This window comes from Acomys russatus, chromosome 19 (genome assembly GCF_903995435.1).
Source record: "Acomys russatus chromosome 19, mAcoRus1.1, whole genome shotgun sequence".
NCBI lineage: Eukaryota > Metazoa > Chordata > Mammalia > Rodentia > Muridae > Acomys > Acomys russatus.
In genome coordinates this window covers 30,214,543-30,235,118 of record NC_067155.1, presented here as the reverse complement: position 1 = coordinate 30,235,118, position 20,576 = coordinate 30,214,543, and the positions used below count along the sequence as shown (strand labels likewise).

At 41.2% G+C, this 20,576-nt stretch overlaps 2 protein-coding genes across 2 annotated transcripts in view; both read left to right on the top strand.

The window, feature by feature from the left end:
* The window catches only part of LOC127203988 (zinc finger protein 721-like), a 1,570,727-nt gene extending 1,552,814 nt beyond the window's left edge, over positions 1-17,913 (top strand). Inside the window, 2 exon segments of the mRNA XM_051162938.1 lie at positions 16,964-17,561; positions 17,563-17,913. Coding sequence (XP_051018895.1) covers positions 16,964-17,561; positions 17,563-17,913 — 949 coding nt within the window.
* Positions 836-15,151, top strand: LOC127202948 (zinc finger protein 431-like). The gene is made up of 3 exons (XM_051161787.1): positions 836-1,012; positions 14,756-14,882; positions 15,087-15,151. Exons 1-3 carry the CDS (start codon positions 836-838, stop codon positions 15,149-15,151), a joined length of 369 nt encoding a protein of 122 aa, XP_051017744.1.
* Positions 17,914-20,576: the final 2,663 nt, after the last annotated feature.

Sequence of the window (20,576 nt, the reverse complement as noted above, 5' to 3'; positions counted from 1 at the left end):
GGACTGTGACCCAGAGCCATTCACAGAGCAATTAAAAAAGATAATCAGGAAGAATCAATTTTACTTCAGGTGTATTGTATCAAACTCAGCCAAAAAGAATTAATTATATTCCTGGTACACTGTGCCTAGGTGGATAGACAAAGCATTTGAAACTGATTCGATGGGATATAAGGTAGGGGATATTGGGGACGTTCTAGTGCTCTACTCTTCTGAGAGAGGAACAATGCAGGGTAATATTGCTTAGCTCCAACAGAACATACATTTATCTTTAACTCAAGCAGAACAAGCATTCATCCTCTGTTGTTCTATTCTAAGCAGCAAGTATTGAACTAGGCAGCAAGTACTGAATGGAAACAGCAAGTGTTGAAGTGTGCACAATAGTCTTCACTCCATAGAGAGCCTCTTGCCACAACTTCTTGTGCTATTCTGGCTGATTCTGGCCAGTTCTGCTGACTCATACCTATTAGCTGGAGACTTGCTGGCTCTGGTGGATTGTGTCACTGTCCCTGATTCTTGGTATTGTTTGGTGCTTCCTATTGGACTGCACTTCTGGTATCCTGCCAGGAAGAATAGAATCTCCCCAAATAACTACTTCTAAACTAGTTCACACCCTCTTTTCTATGAACCTTCTTTCTCCACTCCCTCTGGTTGGTAGATTAAAAGGAAGATTAAGGGATTTAGGAACCCTAAATAAAGTAGGTTTTGAAAAATCTAAACCTACAATAGAGTTGGCACTGGAGCACACAGAGTAGCTCCAGTTGAACAAATCTCCCACCCTGTGAGTTCCCTGTCAGCAGCAACTACAACTGATGCTTTGGGTGCTGCTGCCTTTTCCATGGCTTCAGCTTCTCAGTTTCTCCAGGAGTGTGATCGCTCATCCCAGCACTGTGGAGATTTAGCCACAGCAGCTCTGCAGTCCTGGGCTGTTGCTGTCTGGAGGTGTGGAAAGGCGAACACCGCAAGTGGAAGATCTGAGAACCCTTCTCATGGAACACATGTAGGTGGCACCCAGGTGAGCAGAAGATGTAAAAAGGGGGCACCCAGGGAATGATATAGGAGGATTCCAGGGCCAAAACTTGAAACAGCCCTGCCTGGGTGCTGCAGATCCTCAGAAGGGGACCTGATTACTTTCGTGGAAAGTATACAGAGTTCACAAAGAGTCCATGGCAGAGAAGGGTTTACCTGTTGCTTGAATCTGCATGAATAATATGAACAGAAAAATGCTCCAGCTAAATGATATTAAAAAGTTTACCCACCGATCTGGTCTGTTTCCATTCACATGCATGAGTTAATCCATGCTGGGAGATGACATCATCACTCACCTTGCCTCAACCAGGTCTTTCTTCATAGTATTGGCTCTCCCAGCTGACTGCCCTAAACATTAGTCTGTGAGCTAGTTATGGCCTGTCCTGCTTCACCCTGCAGCGTGAACGTAAACTGTGCATCCTGTTCTGATCTCAAGGCAGCAGCATGACCCACATGAAAAGCCTTATTTCTGATAGGGAAATGGGCATATAAGTACATAACTAAAATGAGTTAGTTTAAAACACTGCTGTGGCACAGTCCTTTAATTAAAGAACTTAAGAAGTTTAGTCAAGAAGAAAGCAAGGCCATTTCTCTGGGACGCAACAGGCAGACATCAAGGCCCCCTGAGTTAGCATAGCTTTATCAGAAAGAGTTTTCTCAAAGACATTAGATGCAGCCGTGCTAGAATTAATATGCCATCTCACACAGACATCACAGTACACACAAATACAAAATTAACTAATAAAAAATCTCTGTAATGACAGCTAAAAGCAGATTTTACATCATACATGCTGCTACCATTAAGTTTCTTTAAATTTAGCCCCCAGGTTATGTTTCCAACAATTTAAATATGGACTGGACACAGCAAGCCTAGCCACTGAAGACATTTACCTACCACTGATGTTGCCAAAAATATTTCTTAAGGACCCCAGTGCTTTCAACATCAGTGACAGAGTCCTAAGTGGAAGGCCCAGAGGATGAGAAAGAAAGGAGAAGTAGAAGATAGAAAGTACAAAAGCTGAGGTGAGGAGGTTTTGCACAAGCTATGTCTTATGTCTAGTAAGGTTTGTAAGAATTGCACCTTGTATACCTCTCACAGGGGGAAATGAGATAAAAGGGAGATGTTTATGAAGTCAAGTGAAGCTTCACACAATGAGACAAACTCCAGAGGACTCTAATAAAACAATGTTGGACAGGGGGAACAAAGGGTATCTCAAGAACAGTACTGACCAAGCTCACAGTGGCCTTCATACTGCTAACCATAGGTTTAGGAAGTGAGGAGAGTTGGGTTTTGAGGTTCTGAACATACCCCGTGCACACACACACAAATCACTGGCACAAACCCTTAACAACTCTCCCAAACATTATCCCATGCTTAGAGAAAGAGCTTTATTTTATTCTCAATACTTGAGCAGCTTGTGAGAGGCCTCTTCTTTGATAGGAGGATGGGAGTAGTACAGGGTGTTTCCTCTGCCATGGTTTGGAGCCAACTGTCTGGACAATCCTAGTGAACAAACAGGTGTCTCCTAGCTTCCTAACTTCTAACAGACCAGGTTAGCATACTGTTCATCTGTGGGGTGTGTTGGAGGCAGACCTCCCTCAGCTAAATTCTACTTGCAGTTGGTACCATTTCTAAGAATGGGTGCATCCTTCACATCATCAATTCTACTTTTCTCCATCAAAGCTTAACCCTGGATTGCTAACCAACGCATGAGATGCCTTTTACAACCTCCACAAAATTAACTCCAAATGGATCTTACACCTAAATGTTAAATGCTAAGGGCAGAACTTGTAGAAGATCCTACAGAAATTAAGGCTTTCCAAGGTTGACATCCTTCCTAGAACTTTTCTATACACCATCCCAAGCTCCAAAAGAATTGCCCAAATGCAGCCCCACAGGAAGATATGTAGTGGCCAGGTCCAGGTCCAGGTCCAGTTACAGGGAGGTACTAGGGTCACATGGGAATCCAAAAGACACTGCATCTGGCCTTTGCTTAACACACAACCCCAGGGAGGTTCTGCAGCTCCCCTTTCTGATCCTCCCCATTGTGGGTGTTCAGTTGGCATCTGCAGTTGCCCTCCCCCTCCCCCACATGCTCTGTTCAAACCCACTTCTTTCTCCAACCCTGCCCACTGCAAGAAAGCCTCTGCACATTCTTAGCATTCCTGGAGATGCTCCAAGCCCCACCCCTGGGGCCAAGGGCTTCCCTAGTACAGCAGGTCGCAGATAGTTCATCTTCCTTCACCTGCAATCCTTGTTGCCATACTTGGGAGGTGAGACCCGATTTCCTCTGGCCTAGGCCCCTGAGGCTACTGAACTAGCCCAGGAGTTTCAGTTCCCAAGTAAACTTGCCCTTTATGTTCAATCTGGCTTCCACTGGCTTATTTCACCTGTGGAGATAACCCATCAGTCAGCAGTGACCCTGAGCTCACCACTTTGTCATTTCGGACCTTGCCTGAGCTTCTCTCACAGCACTCAGCAGCAGTGCTCAAAGCACATCACACAGAACCATTAAAGAAAGCTCAGCTAAAGAGCTGCACCTGTGTATGGCAGCCAGAAGACAGAGCCTCATCTTAATACTGGCCTGTCCACCTGGAGGCTCTGATTAGCCGGTGAGTCTCCAGAGACATGAGCACCTCCCTTAAAATTACAGTGTCCGGAAGACACCGGAGAATAGTTCATGGCTCAGGTTTCCAGTCCATTTCCAGATCTGCAGAGATTGGCATTTCGGTAGCACATGTGCTTATTCTCCAGTAGCCTACTGCTCTGTCTTCCCACACAGCCCCACCACTCCAGCTAGCTCTCCACAGCAGCCTGCTCCTCCCACTTCTGGGCAGTGACCCTCCACTCACCATGTCGGGACTTCGGAACTTGCCTGAGCTTCTCCACAACACCCAGCAGCAGAGGTCAGTGCACACCACGCGGAATTACCCAAGCCTGCACAGCCACAGAACTGACTCTTCAGCAAGGCTCCCGGAAGAACCCTCCTCCCCGGCTGACCTGGGGCGTGTCTCTGACTGGAGGCCATGATTGGCCACTTCGTCTTGAGTGACATATACACTTCTCCAGGTTAGCATGCTGGGGAGGGGCACAGAATCGTGGTTGCTGGCCCAAGCTTCCTACCCTGGGCCAAACTTTTTCCAGAGCTGTAGAGACTTGCATTTCCCTAGCACTGTCCTCCAATGGCCTTAACATCTGTCTTCCCAACTAACCCGGGGAGGACTCACTGCTTGTGCTTAGCACAGCCTCCTGTGTCTGCTGACTGATGGGTTATCTGCACAGGTGAAATAAGCTAGTGGAAGCCAATTGAACATAAAAGGGCAAGAGTACTTGGGAACTGAAACTCCTGGGCTAGGTCAGTAGCCTCAGGCAACAAGGCCAGAGGAAATCGCTCCCCACCCCCCAACTTTGGCAACAAGGATTATAGGTGAAGGAAGATGAACTATCTGCCACCTGCTGTCCTAGGGAAGCCCTTGGCCCCAGGGGTGGGGGTTGGAGCTTCTCAAGGAATGCTAAGAATGTGCAGAGGCTTTCCTTGCAGGGAGCAGGCTTGGAGAAAGAAGAGGGATTTAACAGAGCATGTAGGGGAGGGGGAGGGCAACTGCAGATGCCAACTGAACACCCACAATGGGGAGGATCAGAAAGGGTAGCTGCAGGAGCTGATGTGGTGGGTCCTCCCTGGGGTTATGTGATAAGCAAAGGCCAGATGAGGCCACCTTTGGGGTCCTATGTGACCCTAGTGCCTTCCTGGACCTGGACCTGAACATGGCCACTGAGTAACTTCCTATGGGGCTGCATTTGGCAACTCTTTTGGAGCTTGGGCTGGTGTATAGAAATGTTCTAGGAAGGATGCCTTAAAATCTGTAGGATCTGCTACAAGTTCTGCCCTTAGCATTTAACGTTTAGGTGTAAGATCCTCTCTCTCCTCTCGAGTTTGTCTCATTGTATTAAGCTTCACTTGACTTCATAAACATCTCCCTTTTATTTCATTTCCCCCTGTGAGCGGTATACAAGATGCAATTCTTACAAACCTTACTAGAGAGAAGACATAGCTTGTGCAAAACCTCCTCACCTCGGCTTTTCTACTTTCTATCTTCTACTTCTCCTTTCTTTCTCATCCTCTGGGACCTTCCACTTAGGACTCTGTCACTGATGTTTGAAAGCACTGGTGTCCTTAAGAAATACTTCTGGCACTATCATTGCTGGGTAAATGTCTTAAATGGGTAGGCTTGCTGTCTCCAATTCATATTTAAATAGTTCAAAACATAACCTGGGGACTAAATTTAAAGAAATTTAATGGCAGCAGCATGTAGAATGCAAAATCTATTTTTAGCGGTCCCTACAAAGATATTTTATTACTTAATTTTTTATTTGTTTGTATTATGATGTCTGTGTGACAAGGCATATTAATTCTAGCACAGCTGCATCTAATATCTTGGAGAAAAGTCTCTCCAATAAAGCTATGCTAATTCAGAGGGGCCTTGAGGGCTGTCTGTTTCCCAGAGAAATGGCCTTGCTTTCTTCTTGACTAAACTTCCTAAGTTCTTTAATTAAAGGAGTGTACCACGGCAGAGTTTTAAAATAATTCATTTTAGCCAATTTGTGAACGGTCCATTTCTATATCAGGAATAAGATTTTCATGTGGATTATGGCTTCAGTATTCAGAACAGAACAGGATGCACAGTTTATGTTTACAGTGTAGGGTGAAGCAGGACAGGCTATAATGTCTGTCATTTCCCAGCATGATGTACTTTCCCAGCATGTATTAACTCTCGCATGTGAATGGAAACAGACCAGATCGGTGGGTAAACATTTTCATAGCAGTTAGCTGAAGCATTTTTCTATTCATATTATTCATGCAGAATGAAGCAACAGGTAAACCCTTCTCTGCCATGGACTCTTTGTGAACTATGTATACTTTGCAAGAAAGTTATCAGGTCCCCTTCTGAGGATCTCCAGCAGCCAGGCAGGGCTCCTTCAAGTTTTGGCCCTGGAATCCCCCTACATCAATCCCTGGGTGCCCCCTTTTTCCATCTCCTGCTCACCTGGGTGCCACCTACATGTGTTCCATGAGAAGGGTTCTCCCATCTTCAGCTGGTGTTGTTGGCCTTTCCACACCTCCAGACAGCAACAGCCCAGGACTGCAGAGCTGCTGTGGCTAAATCTCCACAGTGCTGGGATGAGCGATCACACTCCTGGAGAAACTGAGAAGCTGAAGCCATGGAAAAGGCAGCAGCACCCAAAGCATCAGTTGTAGTTGCTGCTGACAGGGAACTCACAGGGTGGGAGATTTGTTCAACTGGAGTTAATCTGTGAGCTCCAGTACCAACTCTATTGTAGGTTTAGATTTTTCAAAACCTACTTTATTTAGGGTTCCTAAATCCTTTTATCTTCATTTTAATCTACCATTGAAAGGTAGGGGAGAAAGAAGGTTCATAGAAAAAAGGGGTGTGAACTAGTTTAGAAGCAGTTCTTTGGGGGAGATTCTATTCTTCCTTGGCAGGGTACCAGAAATACAGTCCAATAGGAAACACCAAACAATACCATGAATCAGTGACAACAGATGATAAATGCTTGTTCTGCTTGAGTTAAAGATAAATGTATGTTCTGTTGGAGTTAAGCAATATTACCCTGCATTGTTCCTTTCTCAGGAAAAGAATAGGGCACTAGAACGTCCCCAATATCCCCTACCTTATATCCCATCGAATCAGTTTCAAATGCTTTGTCTATCCACCTAGGCACAGTGTACCAGGAATAGAATTAATTCTTCTTGCCTGGGTAGGACACAATATACCTGAAATAAAATTGATTCCTCCTGATTATCTTTTAAAATTACTCTGTGAATGGTCTGGATCACAGTGTCGTTTCTCAAACCATACTATGTTCTTAACCAGTGAGTCTTTGCTAAATGGCCAGTAAATTATCTCTGATCTGAGTTTGGTGTCCACGTGGTCAGTGTGGGCTATTCCTGAACTCCAAGAGGCCAAAGCTAGCAGGCTTCTAGGCTTAAGAAGTTTTCAGCTGCAGATAAGCCAATTAAAGCAGGCAAAAATGTTAATGATGAGGCATGCCCTCATTAGAATGGCTGATTGCTATGTCTGTGAGAGATTATATTGTTTGGAGATTGATGTGGGAGGCTCTTCCACTGAGGGTTGCAGTATCCCTTAGCAAGTGTGCCTGGGTTGGATAAGAGATCAGGCTGCAAATAAGACAGTGCTCAAGTAAGCAAGCAAGCCAGGAAACAATGTTTGCCCATGGTTTTTGCTATAATTTTCTAAGTTGAATTTCTATTCTAACCTTACAGAATATTGGACTGTGAGCTGACAGAACCATCTAAAAAAAGCAACAAGTGGGGCAGATGAAAATGCAGTCTGTGGGTTTAGAGAAAAAACAGAACTAGATAGTTTTAGATGGCAGTCATATCCTGTAAGATAAGAAGGGATTTTCAAGGAGCTTATCACCAGGAAATAGAAAGCCCTGCCTCTGTATTGGAACCCTAAGATGGGTAACATCCATTCTTGCTACACCTTTAATTAATGGAAAGTATAGGCAAATTGATTCCAAAGAAGGCACTTCATATAAAACCTGCTGCAACTCTGGTCCATGGCTGGCATATTTCATCTCAGTTTAGAAACCAAAGTTGGCAGGATCACCCATTGTTGTACTTTTTTTTTTTTTAATTATTTATTTATTATTGATACAGTATTCTGTCTGCAGGCCAGAAGAGGGCACCAGATCCAATATAAATGGTTGTGAGCCACCATGTGGTTGCTGGGAATTGAACCCAGGACCTTTGGAAGAACAACCAGTGTTCTTCACCTCTGAGCCATCTCTCCAGCCCCATTGTACTGGTTTTTGAAACAAGAATGATGCAAAATTCAAGGTCATGTGTTCTGTCTCTGTGATTTCAGTTCAGCGTTGCTCCAGCTATTTATGTTTTGCAGAGTCAGTGCCCCAGTAAGGAAACTATGAGATTTCATTTCACCAGGCTTTGGATATGTAGCCCGTGTTGCATTTTAAGACCATAAGATGTTGAGACACCTAAGCTCTGAGAAATATATCATGGAGAGGTGCATATACTGGGTTAAAGTAACAAAACTGAGTGATGAATGAGACATTGCAGTCATAGGACCATCTATACCCTGTGAAAATGAAGCCCCATGTATCTGAGACAGAGCTAGGGTCTTGGTGTTTGAGTTCCTGGACTTTTTCTTTTTTTCTTTTTTTTTTTTTTTTGTCTCCATCCAATCTTGCCTCACTATATGTACATTCCTCTCAATTGGAATGGGAAGGTTTATTCTGTGCCATTGTATATTGTATATAACCTGTTTCCAGATTTTAGAAAATATAGCTATCAAAAGATTTTCTGGAGTGTCAGAAGAGTCTTTGTTCTCTCGAATAGTGTATGACCCCTTGCAGACTGTTAGGATCATTGAAGTTGAGTGAAAAGCATTTTCATAGTGAGTCAATAATGACCAATATCAGAATATAATTGGTCAAATCAGAAAGACTCTAGGTAACCTCATATCTTTAAACACTCATCTCCCCTTTTTTGGCTATCTTAGGGGAGCTTTTGTCCTAGGAGTTTACCTAGATGTCTTTTTGGGGATGGGATTTGAGTGTCTGTAGACTCAACCAATTTTATGTTTTTGTTTCTACTGTGTTGTGTTTGAAACTGTTCATTTCCTTCTCATGCTGTCATGCATTCCCAACTATAGACTGTGCCCCTAAATCACATAAGGTATAGTAGAAGCAGTTAGTAATCAATGTTAAGCTATTTTGCTAGCTTTATTTTTAATTAATGAACTAATTAATTAAGTCACTTTACAGCCTCACCTGTCCTTCCTCTACTCCCAGTCCCACTATCATTCCCCCTTTCCCCAAGTAGCCCTCCTTCTCCTCAGTGAAGGGGAGGCCCACAAGTGTTATCAATCTCTCCTGGCATCTCAAGTTGCAGCAGGACTAAGAACATCCTTTCTCACTGATACCTAAGGAGGCAGCCCAGATAGGGAAAAAGAGATCCAAAGTCAGACAGCATAGTCCAGACGGCTCCTATTCCCATACTTAGGGGACCCTTATGTCAACCAAACTGCATATCTTATATGTGTGTGTGTGTGTGTGTGTGTGTGTGTGTGTGTGTGTGTGTGTGTGTGTGTCTGTCTGTGTGTCTGTGTATATATGGGATCTAGGTTCAGCCTATGTATGCTCTTTGGTTATGGTTCAGTTTCTGTGAGTCCCCATGGACTCAAGATAGTTGACTGGAGGTTTTCTTTGGTGTCCTAAACTGCCAAGGATCCCTCTATCTTTTCTCCCAACCTTCCCCCAAATTCCCTGCTCTCTGCCTATTGTTTGGCTCTGGGTCTCTGCATCTGTTTCCATCAGCTGTGGAGGAAGACTCTCAGAAAACACTCATCCTAGGAACCTGTCTGCAAGTATAGCTGAGTATCACTAATAGTGTCAGAGATTGGCTCTTTCTCCTTTGGGTAGATCTTATGTTGAGCAGCAAGTTATTTGTTTGCCAATTCTTCAATCTCTGATCCATCTTTACCTCTATAATTTTAATAGGCAAGGTAAATTTTGGGTCGATGGCTTAAAGGGTGGTTTTGTGTCCGCCTCCCTCCACTGGAAGTCCCACCTGGCTACAGTAATTGGCAACTTCAGGCTCTTAACCCCTGATGGTACGGGTCTCAGCTAGAGTCACACCCATAGATTTCAAGGAGCCTTCCTTTCCCAGAGATGCCCCCTTCTGCAGAAGAATGTTAATTCAGAAGATGGCTGGTCTCGTAAGAGATCACATGGAAAGACTATCTTAGGTGTATGTAACCCAGCAGGCAAGAGATCACATCCAAAGGTCTTCTAGGTCTGTGTGATCCAGTTGTAATACAAAACATGCCTTTAAACCAGGAGACAGAAGCAAACAGATTTGAGTTTAAAGACAGCCTGTTATACAGCAAGCATCAAGTAAAGGAAAGCTTGTATCGAGGCATGGTGATATAGTCCTTTAATACTAACTGAAGGTTAAGTTAATTTAAAGAAAAAAGCAACACCCAGGCTTGAAAGTGATATGATTTTTTGGAAGAAGAGGTGATGAATCAGAGAAGATTTGGTAGAATAGGATATGGCCAACTCCCACTAGAGAGAGCCAAGGGAAGCTACTTAAGAGGCACTTTTACAGGGAGAGGAAGCAGTTTTACCATGACAGTAATAGAGAGATGGGTAGCTGAGAATAAGGCAGAAAATGAGAAGAATCCAGAAGATTAGAGCAGATTGCTGAATTAGTTTGAGGCTAAGCAGAGCAATTCTGGGCTGAGAGAAACTAGATTAAGTAAGTCAGCTGTGAGAAGAGTTTGAGCCAGAACAGCTGAGTTGAACCAGCCAGCCCAGAGCTCAGAAAGAACGAGTAAGGCTGTGCTCTTTAAGCAGTCTATCTCAAACTGGGTGTGGTGGCTCCCGCCTTTAATCCCAGCACTCAGGAGGCAGAGGCATGGAGATCGCTGTGAGTTCAAGGCCAGGCTGGTCTACAAAGTGAGTCCAGGATAGCCAAGGCTACACTGAGAAACCCTGTCTGGAAAAAACAAAGAAAACAAAAACAAACAGCAACAACAACAAAACAAAACTACAACAACAACAACAACAGAAACCAGTGTATCTCAGAGGCTGAAAACATTCTAGGCCTAGGTTAGATTGTACAGAGGCTAGAATCTTCCAGGTCTAGACCTAGGCCATCAGAAGAGGTAGAAGCCTCCTAGACAACGTTTGATTCAGGAGAATAAAAGTTACTTTTACACCCTTCTACTGATGTCTGCTCTCTCTCCTGGTCCCACTTCCCCTACTCTCCCCACAGCTGATGCCCACCCCCCATTACCTCTCCTCTCCTCTCCCACCTAGTTCCTTCCCTTCATCTATTTCAGATATCTATTTTAGTTTAGTTTCTGAGTGGACGTCAAACATCCTCCTTTAAGATCTCCTTGGCTTCTTTGGTTCTGTGGATTATACCATGGCTATTCAATATTCATGGTTAATATCCACTTATAAGTAAGTACACACCATGCACATCTTTTGGATCTATGTTACTTCACTCTTAAGATCTTTTGTATGTCCATCCATCTTTTCTAGTTCCATCCATTTTCATAGCTGAGTGGTATTGCCTGTGTAACTGTACCACACTTTCTTTATCCATTCTTCAGTTGTGGGACATCTGTGTTTTTTTTAGTTTCTGTCTACTATGAATTAAATTTCTGTGAACATAGTTGAGCAAGTGTCCTTGTGTTATGGCGGAGCTTATTTTGTGTATGTGCCCAGGAGTGGGATAGCTTTTTAGGTAAGTAGATATTTAAGTATGTCTAGTCACAATTTTCTGAGAAACCTCCAGATTGATTTCCAACATGGTTGTACAAGTTGTCTTTCCCACCAGAAATGGAGGCATGTTGCCCTTGTTCCACTTCCTGCCCCCCCATCGTGTCCTGTCACTTAGGTTCATGATCTTAGCCATTCTGACAGGTGTAAGATGGAAATCAGCATCATTTTGATGTGCAATTCCCTGATGACTCGGGATGTTAAGCATTTATTTAATAGCTTCTTGGAGACTAGAGATTCATCTGTTAAGAATTTTCTTTTAGCTCTGATCCCCAATATTTACATGGATGATTTGATTTATTGGTGTCCAATTTCCTGGGTTCTTTCTGTATTTTGGATATTATCCCTCTGTCGGACACAGCATTGGTGAAGGTCTTTTCCAGTCAGCTGTCTGTCATTTTGTCCTATTGACAGTATCCCTTGCCGTCCAGGAGATTTTCAGTTCTGTGGGGCCATTTATAGTTGTTGATCTTAGTGCCTGTGACGTTCAGAGAGGCGTCTCCTGTACCAATGAGTTAAAGCTATTCCCCACTTTCTCTTCTATTAGATTTACACTCTCCAGTTTTATGTTGAGGTCTTTGATCCACTTAGACGTGAGTTTTGTGAAAGGTGAGAAATACAGATCTGTTTCTCTTCTACTACATGCAGACTTTAAGTTAGGCCAGTACCATTTGCTGAAGTTGATTTCGTTTTTCCATTCTATGGTTTTGGTTTCTTTATCAAAAATCAAATGTCAGTAGATTTGATTCAACTCCATTGATCAGCTGGTCTGTTTTTAGTGTCAATACCATGTGTTTGTTTGTTTGTTTGTTTGTTTGTTTGTTTGTTTTGTATTACTATTGCTCTGTAATACAGCTTGGGATCAGGGATGGTGATACCCCCAGAAGTTACTTATTACACAGAATTTTTTAAACTATGCTGTGTTTGTTGTTTTTCTGTATGAAGTTAGGATTTTTCTTTCAATGTTTGCAAGGAATTGTGTTGGGATTTTTGTGGGAAGTGCATTAAAACTGTTGATTGCTTTTGATAAGATGGCAATTTCTACTTTCTTATTCCTACCAAGCCATGAGCATGAGAGATCTTTCCATGTTCTGATATCTTATTCAGTTACTTTTTCAGAGACTTGGATTGTACTCATTCAAGTCTTTCACTTGCTTTTTAAGAGTAACACCAGGAATTTTAAGTTTTTTGTGGCTATTGTGCAGAGTTTTATGTCTATAATTCATTTCTCATCCCATTTATAGTTGATATTCAAAAGGGCTACTGGATTTTTTCAGCCAGTTTTGTATCCGTCGCTTTATCATGTGGAGGAGTTCTACAGTAGAATTTTTTGGTCACTTATATTTACTATCATATCATCTGTGAATAGTAGTAATTTGGCTCCTTCCTTTCTACTCTGTATCTTCTTGATCCCCTGTAGTTGTCTTAGTTCTGTAGTGAGGACTTCAAATACTATATTTAAGAAATACAAAGAGAGTAGACAGCCTTGTCTTGTCCCTGATTTTAGTGGAATGCTTTAAATTTATTTCCATTTAATTGGATATTGGCTATAGGCTTGCTGTTTATTGCCTTTATTGTGTTTATGTATACACCTTGTGTGCATTTTCTTTCCAAGTCTTCTAACATGAATGTGGTGTTGGAATTTGTCAAAGGCTTTTTCAGTATCTGATGAGAAAATCCTGTGGGGTTTTTTCTTTCTGTTTGTTTATATAGTGGATTACATTGATGGATTTTCATATGTTGAACAATCCTGGCACCTCTCAGATGAAACCTCCTTGATATTGGTGGATGATTTTATTGACGTGTTCTTGGATTCAGATTGCAAGAATTTTATTGAGTATTTTTAAATTGATGTTCATAAGGGAGACCTGTCTGAAATTTTCTTTCTTTCTTGAGTCTTTGTGTGGTTTAGATAACAATGTGACTGTGGCCTTCTTTATTGAACAAGTTTCGCAATGTTCCTAGGATAGTTTGATGTTTGGAAAAATTTTGCACTAAAAGCACTTGGTGGTTGGGAGACTTTTAATGACTGCTTTTATTTTCTTGGGGGTTATATATGCTTTATTTCTTTTTATATACATATTTAATTTTGCTGGTTTTATTCTTGAAGAAAAAGTTGCTTTGTGTAACCCTAGCTGTCAGGTAAGTAGGTATGTAGACCAGGCAGCCTCAAACTTAAAGATCCAGCTGAATCTTACTCTAGATTGCAGGGATTCGATGTGGGCTCACGTGCCTGGCTTTTGTCTTTGATGGACCTGGAGTGTAGCTTTCGGACATGTCAACTATATGTTCCTGGATTGATCTTCATGCACATCGTGAATTTTGAAATTTGGCACAACATGTTCTATTTCTCAGCGTGCCACATTTTCATGGCATTAAAACTGTCTGAGCCCTCTGAGTCATATGATTTCAGGTGTGTGACATTCTTCCTATTTGTTATGGTTGTTTTGAGTTTTTTGAATGATTATTAGTATTTTGCCTGTAAGCATGAATAAGTACTTCCTGTGTGCCTGGTCTTCACAGTAGTCAGATGATGGCCTCAGAATTTCTGACTTAGAATAATGGATAGGTGTAACCTCATATGTAAGTACTGGGAATTTAGCCCAGTTATTTTGAAGACCAGCAAGAGCTCTTCACTGTTGAGCCAACTCTAATGCTGTATGTGCTTATTTATGAGCAATATTTACAGTGCTAATATTTTCATCTGTCCATTTGTAACTATTTAAATATACAATCTTTTTTTTAGTAAGATCATATTAATGATATAGTTTAATCTGAAGCACTTAAGGTTTCTGTAAGATGAATACAGAACTAGAATGAATATATAATTTTTTGGAATAACTTCAGTAAAGATCTGGGTCCTTTTTATCCTTTTTCTTTGTTTGACTAATTTTGGCAGAGGAATCAGTGTCTTAATATGTGCCCCGACTCTCCTAGAACTCATTGCCTACACCAGGCTAGCATCCTGCTCAATGCGATACACTTGCCTCTGCTTCCTGGATGTTGGGATTAAATGTATGAGAAAATACACCTAACTTCACCATCATTTTTTATAGTGAGTAATTGTTCATACAATTTCTCACAAGTGTGCTGAGTACAGCAGATCTGTTTACTTGTCTCTCTCTCAGTATGTATGTTGATTAACACTTCTTTTGCAAAGCTATAAACTATTCAAAGGATCCAGAAATGAGAGAGGTGAGCCACATTACTCAGCTTCCTTCTAAAACGACTTGGCGATTACATTAGCATTTATATGTCACCACATAAATGGAGGAAGTACCAAAATTTTATTGGTATGTTGTCAATGAAGTATATATTTATAGAGTTGTCAGTATGATGCTTTCTGTTGTATACATGTATGTGATATTTTAGAACGCAGTGACCTACAATGATGTGCATGTGAACTTCACTGGAGAAGAGTGGGCTTTGCTGGATCCTTCTCAGAAGAATCTCTACAAAGATGTGATGCTGGAGACCTACTGGAATCTGTCTGCTATAGGTAAGTCAGTGAATTTTCTTTTGTTTTTTAAGATAAAGGGAAAACTCTTTCCCTGTTACTGATGCTTCTCTATAATTCCAGTTGAGAACGAGGAAGAATGAGGTGAATAAATCTGACATGTTTCTCAGATTCACTGTTGATAGTGACTTAAATTTTGCCTAATTTCTAATCATACATCATATGTTTTCTGGTACTGTATTTTAGGCTACAATTGGGAAGATCATAATATTGAAGAGCATTGTCAAAGTTCTAGGATACATGGGAGGTAATTTTCATGTGCAAACTGATATGAATATGACTCTGAAGAAAATGTAAGGTATCCTGGAAGTTTTATAAAAAAAAGTGTAAAAAATCACTGCTTTAAGTGTATTTATTGATGGTTACTAAATTCTTACCAAACATGTACCTCCATGTCAGATGTTTGATCTGGGTTTGCAAGGTGTTCTTCTAAGAAGGAACACAAGGAAACAATGGCTTAACAGACATCATGATTTAAACCAAAGCCCCGGTAGAACTATGCTGTACAGCTGCAGTCTGTGCAGTTTCCCAGCTCTCTGAGACTGCAGGAGGTGTGCCCACTGAGTAGGTGATGAAAGTGGGTCTGAAACAGGATAATAAGCAAATAGTCCCTAGTGAAGTTGGCGTTACTTATACGCTTGAAGTAACATTGCTAAGTTTTGAGAGAGGGGCAGTTTATGAGAATCAAGAATGGTGTCAAGAAACCTTAATCCCTATATCACATGTCTGTGATAAATAAAATGTCAAACTGTGAGAATGAAAAGTAGAAACCTTTCATATATTATTATTCTTTGAATATGTACATCATGTTTCACAATAGATTCTAGCCGTGTGAGCTTGGGATTATTAAAAGAAGCAATGTACCTCCCTGAAAAATTAGAAGACACCGTAGCCTTCACTTCGAGTAGATTTTCTGAATGTGATACACTTTCACAATTTATGCGGTACTTTCGCATGTGCCAGCAGTACAAACAATGACATGGAGGCTTTTTAAGATTTTAAAGCTTATACATTTTAGCCGGGCAGATTCCAAGCCAGCTTTCTACCTTAACCCAAGTAAGCCTGGCGCGATGTCCCATCAAATGGCTGTCTCTACCTCTCTGCTCCTGTTTGTGTCCTTCTGCTCACCAGTGTCCTGCTGGTCTTTCTCAAGGCTTTTGTTGTTGTTGTTGTTGTTACTTTATTCTTCCCAGCAACTCCACTGCAGCTGCGCCCCCGTCAAAATTACTACCCTCCACTTCCTGCCTTGCTATTAGTCATCAGCTCTTTCTTTATCCAACAGACGAGTAACAAATGACAAACGTTTACAAAGAATAAGGCTGGTGATGGACCATAGAAGTAGCAATACCAAGATCTGCCTACTAGGGTAGCACTTAGCTCTCTACTGGGTTGGCATTCAACAATCAAATATAACAAACACGCATTCACACAATGTACTCCAACAAGAACTAATCTGTTTATCGATTTCCTTTAGAATACCCACAAACTCACACTACAGAAAATCACTATGAGTGTTAGGAATGTGGTAATTGTTCTTTTTATCCTGGTTATCTTCAAGGAATCATGGTTTATACTATAGGAAAATTTATGAATGCAATTAGTATGCTAAAGCTCTGAGTTCTTCAAGTTCTCTTCAGATATGGGAAAAACTTCTGATAGAAAAAGGATCCTATAAATGTGAGCAATGTAGTAAGTGCTTTTACCATCACAGGTATTTTCAAAAACAAGCAACCCATAATGAATGAGAACGCCATGAATGTAGACAAAGTGGTGAATGCTCAAGAGCTAATTTCTCTTTACCAATAAACCAAATTATAAAATTAGATCATAAATAAAAGGATTCATCAGTGTAATGAGTGTGGTAAAGGTTTCCCATGTGCCAATTATCTTTGCAGGCATGAAGGAAGTCATACTGGTGAAGAACCCTCTGGATATACTCTATGTGATAAAGCCTTTGCACATCACAGTCATCCTCAAAGTCATGACAGAAGTCATCCTGGAGAGAAACCTTACGAAGCTTTTCAATATGGTGAAGTTATTGGACATCACAGTAGTTTCGATATACATAAAAGAGCACACACAAGAGAGAGGCCCTGTATATGTAACCAATGTGGTAAAGCCTTTGCACGTAACAGTCATCTCCTAGTACATAAAAGAACACATACTGGAGACAAGCCCTATGAATGTAACCAATGTGGTAAAGCCTTTCCCTATCACAGTAGTCTCCGAAAACATAAAAGAGCACATGCTGGAGAGAAACACTATGAATGTAACCAGTGTGGTAAAGCCTTTGCATTTCAGAGTATTCTTCTGTGTCATAAAAGAACACACACTGGAGAGAAACCCTTTCAATGTAACCAATGTGGTAAAACCTTTGCATTTCACAGTAGTCTTCTATATCATGAAAGAATACATACTGGAGAGAAACCCTATGAGTGTAACCAGTGTGGTAAAGCTTTTTCCTGTCACAGTAGCCTCAAAACACATACAAGAACACATACTGGAGACAAGCCCTATGAATGTAACCAATGTGGTAAAGCCTTTGCATATCATAGTAGTCTCCGAAAACATTAAAAAATGCATGCTGGAGAGAAACCCTATGAATGTAACCAATGTGGTAAAGCCTTTGCATTTCAGAGTATTCTTCTGTGTCATAAAAAACACACACACTGCAGAGAAACTCTATAAATGTAACCAATGTGGTAAAGCTTTTGCACGTAACAGTAATCTCCTAGTACATAAAAGGATACATACTGGAGAGAAACCTTATGAATGTAATCAATGTGGCAAAGCTTTTGCACGTAACAGTAATCTCCTAGTACATAAAAGAACACATACTGGAGAGAAACCCTATGAATGTAACCAATGTGGTAAAGCCTTTGCACATGACAGTTATTTCCTAATACATAAAAGAACACATACTGGAGAGAAACCCTATGAATGTAACCAGTGTGGTAAAGCCTTTGCATGTTACAGTAATCTCCGAAGTCATAAAAGAACACACACTGGATAGAAGCTTTATGAATTTAATCATCGCGGTAACATCGTTACATGCCACAGTCATCTCCAAAGTCAAGAAAGAAGACATAATGGAGAGAAACTGTATGAATGGACTTAATGTAGTAAAAACCTGTGCTTACCATGGTCTTTGTTTGTTTGTTTGTTTTTCAGTACAGGATTTCTCTCTGTATCCTTGGCTGTCCTGAACTCACTTTGTAGTCCAAGGCTATCTTCAAACTCACAGAGATCCACCAGCCTCTGCCTCTCCAAGAGCTGTGATTACAGGTGGGCTCCAGCACACCTGGCTCATGGTCATCTATGACTATGTAAAAGAACTTGTACTTGAGAGAAATCCTATGAATATAAACAATGTGGTAAACTTTGGCACATCACAGTCATTTTCCAAGTCATGAGAGAAATCATACTGGACAGAAACCCTGTGAGTGTAGGGAATATTGTGAAGCCTTTGTTATTTTCTATAGTTTTCATTATCATAAAAGAATACATACTGGAAAGAAATCTTATGAATTTATTAATGTGGTAAGGCATTTGTACATTTCTATAGTCTTCATCATCATAAAAGTGTGCATACCGTGGAGATATTTTATGAACACAGGCAATGTGATAAGGACTTTGTGTTTTGGTGTACACCTAGATCCAACACAACCCAAACACCAGGCCAATGCAAATGGCAAAATGAGAAAAATGTACTGTAATCAAGCCAATTCTGGTGATCAGGGCCACAAAAACATATGTGGGAGTTGAATTGTGATACCCACCCACACTCTGATCCAGAATGTTACAGAGATTCTATCCTTGAAAACTACAATTATCAGTGCCAACTTACAGCTATATTTTTCCATCAATCAGAATTAGAGATAAAGGCTTTCTTTATGTGGGTGATCCACATCAACTGAGGCAAAATATATTTTTACGGTCCTACCAATCATATCTATTTATTTGTGTGTGTGTGTGTGTGTGTGTGTGTGTGTGTGTGTGTGTGTGTGGTTAGGAATAGACAGTATGTTTGGGGGAACAGAAGATGAATAACAGAAGCTGTGGTAACAGACAGTCATTATGTTTTAGGAGACAGAAGCCATGATGCAGAACAGTCATTATGTTTTGGGTAACAAAATATGAATAACAACATCTGATCAGTTATTAGGAGATCCCCTTCCTCCCTCGGGCCTGCAAACTTTAACTTATTTTCACCGTGTGATTAAATGGAGGCTGATAACCAAAAGGCAATACTTAGGACAAGTTTCTTTTGCGTGTTCCCAGCATTTGTGTATCACAGACATCTTCCAGTGCATAGAGAACAGATAGTGGGAAGAACCCCTACAAGTGTGATCCATGTGATAAAGCCTCTTTTTAAAAATTTTATTAATTTATTCATATTACATCTCATTGGTTATCCCATCCCTTGTATCCTCCCATTCCTCCCTCCCTCCCATTCTCCCCCTACTCCCCTCCCCTATGACTGTGGCTGAGGGGGACCCCCTCCCCCTGTATATGCTCATAGGGTATAAAGTCTCTTCTTGGTAGGATAAAGCCTCTTAATAAGAGATAAAATAACACATACTCAAGAGACACCCTATGAATAAGCAATGGGGTAAAGCCTGTTCATGTAGCAGTTTTTGAAATCATGAGAAACAGTCATAGCAAAGAGAAACTCCAGGAATTGAGTCAGTGTGTTAAACTTTTGCACTGTGTGGTATCTTTTATACAAAAACAAATCCTTTAGTATATAAGCAACCTGTTGAAGCCTTTGCATATCACATTAGTCTTTGAGAACCCGAAGCAACTTGTACTAAAAGGCATCTATAAGAAGAAAGGATTTGGTAAGATTTTTAGCCAACAAACTTACATGGTGTTATACAGGTTATTCGTGGGGGGAGAATATAAGCATTGTTAACAATGTATGCAAGCATAATGACGGCCATCATTATTTTGTATCACACATGGCAGCCGTAGCAGGAAGCTCAGAGCTCACAACCTCCACCTGCAGCACAGAGCAGAGAGTGCAAACTAAAACGGGGTGTGTTTAGAAACCCTCAAGCCCACCACAAGGGACATGTTGCTTCAGGTAGAGCAAGGTTTCCTGAGAAGTATTGATTTCTCTGACATCAAACCTACATTCTTAATTTCTGTTACATGAACCAATTCGTACTGAAGAAAAACTCTGTAGAGGAGGCTTTAGGTGCCTCAACACTCGAGTTACAGGAATGAGTGCTTACACAAGGAAAATATTCACCAGTAAAAATCTATTTGTTTAAGGATTTGTTTCCATTTGAATTATGTGATGCTAGTGTGTCAGTGTGTGTGTGTGTGTGTGTGTGTGTGTGTGTGTGTGCGCGCGCGCGCACGCGTGCTAGTACCCAAGGAGATCAGACACTTTGCAGCCCAGGCTGGGCTTGTCATCACTGAGATCTGCCTGTCATGGCCTACTCACGTGCAAGGATAACAGGAGCATGTAATCACTTCCAGCTCCACAGAGTGAGTTCTAAAACTGCCATGGCTTTGTAGTGATGTCCTGTCTTAAAAAAATATTCCAGAAAGGAAGACTATTTCTCAAAGTATGGATTTTTTTGTATTATAATCTGACAGGTCTAATGATGTTAACAATTAAAATAAGAAGCAATGTGAAGAGTCCAGTCACAGAGGGGTAGACACGCA